Genomic DNA, 6,270 nt, shown 5'->3' with positions numbered 1-6,270 from the left:
AAAAAATCGTGTATGGCTAATAATTTCCCAGTGAAAGAAATGCCACACTCCATATCTTTTTTTTATGCAGGCCGGCGCACTTCCTGATTTTTCCAATGACGAGCAGCACAAAGGTCAGTGGCGTGTATCTAAGGTAATGGAAGGTGCCCTGGGCGCCACTTGAAGGGGGGCGCCACTCAACGCAACCCGACTGCCATTTCTAACGGTTTGGTTTTGAGAGATAAAAAAGAGAAACTCGCCTACTTTTCAACTATAGTAATATTTTGCTACTATCAGCTGCATTCCCGCTCCTACGTTACAATTTTGATCAAATAAGTCTTTAAGAGCTTATATAAAAGGTTTGGCCTAATTCCTCAACAGCTAATAATTACATTGTATATATTTTCGTATACATCCACTGTATGAGCATTTCTGAATCAAGCCAGGGGCGCAATTTCAGTGCTTGCCTTAGGCGCTATTTCCCATACATACGCCCCCTGCCCCTGGCTACGGCTGCATGACATTTTCCCGGGCCGATGAAGGAGGAGACGTGGCGTGTACGAACGGCGTGCGCGCACCAGTCCCAGACTTGACACCATGTGAATTCCTCCTATGGAGCGCGTCCAAGGAAGAAGACGTCCGTCTATCGTACCGACGTTAAAGATCTTGGAGTTCGACTTAGACGAACAGTATATCATCCATGCCCTCAACTATATCCCCGAACGCAAGTGGTGTTCACCAGTGGCTCGCATATCTTCCCCTCTTAAGAAAAGGCGCCGAAAATGCAAAAAAAGATACGTGGATGTGTGATGCGTGGTTTAATGAATATTTCAATACATACTAATGATGAAAAATTAAGAGGCTAATTAGTATTTTAATAAAATAGGCAATTATTTGCTACCCCCATGTGTGTGTGTGTGTGGTGTGTGTGTGTGTGTGTGTGTGTGTGTGCTCAAACCGGTGCTGGATGCAGTGTAGGACGGCTCAGGCAGGGACAACTAGGCGTGGTAATCGATTATTAAAGGATAAATATTTAGGAGTAGGCGCGCGCGCGCGCGTACTAGTCCCACATGACGTCACCTCAAAAGGTTACATTGTAGGCGTTGCTCAGTATGGACCCGTCAGACAGGCATCAGGATAAAAACGAGGATTGATTGACTAAATGCTACACTTCTGACGTACGGCGGCAACATTCTGACTACATGAAGACGGAGTGGAAAATCAAATGTACACAAAGAAATCAAGAAGCACCATGTTATCACTATGATCATTATGATGACCATCATCATCACTATTATCATTATGATGACCATTATCATCACTATGATCATCATGATGACCATCATCATCACTATGATCATTATGATGACCATCATCATCACTATTATCATTATGATGACCATCATCATCACTATTATCATTATGATGACCATCATCATCACTATGATCATTATGATGACCATCATCAGCACTATTATCATTATGATGACCATCATCATCACTATTATCATTATGATGACCATCATCATCACTGTTATCATTATGATGATCATCATCACCACTATTATCATTATGATGATCATCATCACCACTATTATCATTATGATGACCATCATCATCACTATTATCATTTTGATGACCATCATCATCACTATGATCATTATGATGACCATCATTATCACTATGATCATTATGATGACTATCATCATCACTATCATCACTATGATGACCATTATCATCACTATTATTATTATCAGTAGTAGGAGAATTGTTGTAATTACTATCATAGTTATCATACAGCACCTAGGACGCCCTTTATGGGGTTCGTGCAGCTTCGAGGCTGCACTCCACTCAGCAGCAGAGAGAGGAGGGACTCTTTCGGAGCGACAAGGTCTTTAGTGAGACTGTATACCTTCTGTCCATTGACAGAATATCCATAAATATCTTGGTGTCTCAGTCCCATGTGCTGCAACTAGTGTGCAAAAACTTAATCGACAATGTACATATAGACTCAGAACTCTTAAAGCTGTTGGAGCGTATAATCCTAACTATGGTACAAATATCAGAATTGTTTAAATGATTTACTTAGTTTATATCAGGTCTCTAACATTATCACGCACCAGTTTTGGTCCTACACAACAGCAAATGTATCAACAGACTTGAAAAAGAAAATAAAATGCAAAATGAAGCCTTAAGAATCATATTTGGTTGCCCAAAGTCCACAAAGGTACTCAACATGCGGTATTCCCAACACTGAAGACAGAATACTTGAAATCCATCTTATGATTGGATTGAAACTTCTGCGTGGTGATCCAGATAGACAGTGTTGTCTCTAAAGACCTGTTAAACCATATATACCATGGTACGAGTGAATCTAAGTGGATCCAAATAACAGCCAACTACATGACAATATTTGGTGTGCATAATTTGTATAGAATTAGGAAGCAGCAGCAATTCCTGCCTTCCCGGCAAATACTTTCCTTTCATACCACTACACCAACTTAATTCAACCAAGAATCTAATTACTTATAATCTTCACCTTCAACACCCATCCAAAACCAGTGCTCTTGAAAATATACAGAAACTCCAGACTGACAATAACATAGCCTAGTGCATCTTATACTGACGGTTCTCGCGACTCTGCCACTGGGAGGGCAGGCAGTGCTGTCATTGTGATCAAGCCCAGTGGTAACAGATTAAGAGAAAAATGTTACAATAAACAAATGGGCATTTACTGTCTACAAACCAAATTGTCCGCCATGCTTATCGCTCTTGAGATGCCAGAAATCACTGCCACAGACAGTTTAATTATCTATGATTCTTTATTTTCACTTCTTGCCCTCAACACCCTGAGATCAGAATGTAACATAGTGGTCTCTGAAGCCAGACACAAATACTCAGACATTATTGCTCAAGGGATTTAAGTCAAATTGTGATGGATTCCCTCTCATACACGACACCGTGAGCATGACAAAGCTAATGCTTTATCCAAACTTGCACTTATCAAATGTGATGTTGAAAATCATACTGGGTCTTCAATGAGAAGCTCAAACTATGTTCAGAAAGGAACTAACAGACCTCTTTGAAGCACGAAAACAAGTTCAGATAAGCACAAGTAAATACATTTTACATCACAAGGAAATGTTTAAAATAAAACGTGTACATGGAGAAAGTAGTAAGATCAGCAGATTACAAAATGCAACTGCTAACTAAAGTTAGGCTATAGGAACCGGAACTATTGATGCTTTGGCCTATCTGGAGATGTTTATCATGTGAATTGTAAAGTTTGTGGTCAAAGATTTGGACACAAACTAGAACATTGTCTTAGATTATAAAAAAAAAAATAGATCCTTTTAGGGATTGATCTAAACAAACCCTGCAGGAAATGTCACATCTTATCTTTATATCAAGATAACTTAAATTTCAAGTTTGTGTACTTTTTGCATCTAGTCGGTAAAACTTACCCCATGAAACTATGTAATGTTTATAATGAAATATTTGCTATGAAATGTAACATCCTATGTAATATCTACCTGCTATGGCTTGCCTAAGATCCTTTGTGACCTTTGTAATTCTTTGGCGCTGCCGTTCATAGGATGAGCATGGGATGCACAATAAATTTGCCTGTGTTACCGGTACAAACAAATCCATCTTCAAACTGAAAAGTTGCTAGGCTGTCTTCTATAAACTCAAGACAGGCCATGTCTTATGTCGTTTCCTATAAACGGACAACGGTTTGCTAGTTGTCTTCTCTCACAAACTAAAGACAGGCTAGGCTAGGCTGTTTTCTCTTAAGAAATGAAGACAAAAACGCGCAGAAAAACTCTCTCCAATCGACTGTAAACAAACGCACAATGATGATCTCCCAGTCTAACCACATACTATAAAGCAAGAAAATATTACAGGGAGGTTTTGATATAGGTTAGGTGGTCCCCTAGACCATCAAGGTAGGGTATCTTCAGCACGACCTTACGACACTCAGAAGTGTCTGTATGGTCTTTGACCTGACCATTACGGGTCAAATCAAAGGTTTACTACGCCATCGTACTTTAAGGTCGTGCTCAAGGGTTCAAAGGCTCGTCTGATTACGACGCAAATGCTCTCACATTTAAGCTTGCCTCGACTAACCAAACCTATATAAAAATGACCTTTTGGAACATTGAAATACGAAATCGAACACAAATAATTTACAATGAAGAAAACTGAACGGTTGGGACAAGACTAACCCCATCATACTGTTCAGTTAAGTGCTTTCATCTGTCCTGAGAGGCTGCTACGTAACTAGCAATTTTGAGAATTTAAGCAATCATGTTGAATCCTGAATCCGATCATATTTCAGAGAAGTGCTTTCCCATCCAGCGGTTACCGATGGAAGGGAAAGTAAGAGGGATTAGAATGGGAAAGCTCCAGAATAAGGGAAGGGAGAAGTATATGCGTCTTTAACATGACTGTCCCTCTGCTCTCCAATCTTTCTTTTGTTCTCGCATCCATTTACTCCTAACACCATGTTTTTTTTTCTTTTCTTTTTTTCATGATATCCTGTCAACTAATGAAAATACAGTCATTCGTCAGACATAATGATATGTAAATTACACTGTAGCTAATTACAGAACACGCAATCCCAACGATGCGGTTTGACGATAGCGTTTTTGGCCAGCCCAAAATAAAATATCAAATTTGCTCTCATTGGCGAAAATTATTCAGAATGGAGGAGGTAGCCCATCAAAATCTTTACTGAGTTCGATTGTAAACCGATATGTAAAGATTAAAGCTGCCATTCTTTTGCACATCTAAGCAAACGTCATCGGATTATATAATGAACATGTTATTCAATCCAACAATAGAATTAAAAAAAATATCAGAATTCTAGTACATAATAATTTTGAAAATAATGAACCACATACAATATTTTGTAATGAACAATAAGGTCACCACCTACCTTATACATGATAATCTTATTTCCAGGATTTTATTACATAAAATCTCAAAATAGTCACATTATATTGCATAAAATCATACACATTACCTTTACAGTCTATAATCTACTAAAATCAACAAACACCCAACAAAAATAAATGTCAAAATGGACATTAGATCTTCAATAAAAACAAAAGTGATAGGCTTTTTTTAAATAACAAGAGGAATCAAGTGTTTACAAACTACCTAACACAAAAGCCTTACTTACCTGGTCATATTCAAGTTTTTCCAAATGGATCAGTGTTGTTCCAAATTTAAATAAAATCCCGGGGATCCAGTTATTTAGTGGTGCTTCAGTTATAATACGTTAAATCAAGTTCAGTAATTTCTTTATAGTCTCAAAAAAATTCCTTGAAGTGGGCAATGCTATGAAGTGCAGGGAAAACGTGTGTTAAACCAACAGCAACATTGAAAATATTGAGTTGAATTTACAGCCACATTTCTTACAATAACTGTATCAGTTTTAACCAGCTACCTGTCTAATCCTGAAAGGATTATATTATTTTTTTCCACTGGGAAAACACTGGCTACTGTCACGTACAAACAAATGGCTGCCTTTCATCCGATTTCTTCCACGATTTGGAACTACGCCATTATGTACTTACCTCTCTCTCATGGCGTCACTGCTATCGTCCAACCCACACTTCAGGTTCTGACTGGTATCGTCTAACCCACACTTCAGGTTCTGACTGGTATCGTCTAACCCACACTTCAGGTTCTGACCGGTATCGTCTAACCCACATTTCAGGTTATGACTGGTATCGTCCAACCCACACTTCGGGGTCTGACTGGTATCGTCCAACCCACACTTCAGGGTCTGACTGGTATCGTCTAAGAGTATCTTAATTTAAAGCCACGTGATCGCACCGAATTTCCACATCAGACATGCACACCTCACAACGGCTGTCATCACAATGACATCCCTGGAGGCTGGCTGGTCCCTGCCCCTCCGACGTGCTTTAAACTGAAAGTTAAGAAAGGAAACTGTTCATAATTGTAATGAACGAGCATGTAATGCATAGGCAGCGCCATCTGATTTTTGTAACCCAAACCATATGATCTTTGAAACCCGTTTAACATTAGTCTTTGAGGTGTGTGTATATATATATATATATATATATATATATATATATATATATATATATATATATATATATATATATATATATATAGATAGATATATACATATTGTCGCTGGAAAATTAAACACTTGTAAAAAGGCATATTGCTGAGTCCCCTTCATCAAAGTTAACAGCACAGTAAATATGAATGAAGGAATGAATAAATTAGGTAATAAATTAATGAAGCCTCTGT

At 38.3% G+C, this 6,270-nt stretch overlaps 1 protein-coding gene across 1 annotated transcript in view; it reads right to left on the bottom strand.

Moving 5' to 3' along the window:
- Positions 1 to 5,587, bottom strand: part of LOC139750403 (retinol dehydrogenase 12-like) — a 367,894-nt gene extending 362,307 nt beyond the window's left edge. Inside the window, exon 1 of the mRNA XM_071665155.1 lies at positions 5,562 to 5,587. Within this exon, the coding sequence (XP_071521256.1) occupies positions 5,562 to 5,572 (11 nt within the window). The 5' untranslated portion in view covers positions 5,573 to 5,587. The remainder of the gene's footprint in view (positions 1 to 5,561) is intronic.
- Between the last annotated feature and the right edge of the window lie 683 nt (positions 5,588 to 6,270).

The sequence above is a fragment of the Panulirus ornatus genome, chromosome 9 (assembly GCF_036320965.1).
Source record: "Panulirus ornatus isolate Po-2019 chromosome 9, ASM3632096v1, whole genome shotgun sequence".
NCBI lineage: Eukaryota > Metazoa > Arthropoda > Malacostraca > Decapoda > Palinuridae > Panulirus > Panulirus ornatus.
This window is presented reverse-complemented; position numbering and strand designations above follow the sequence as displayed.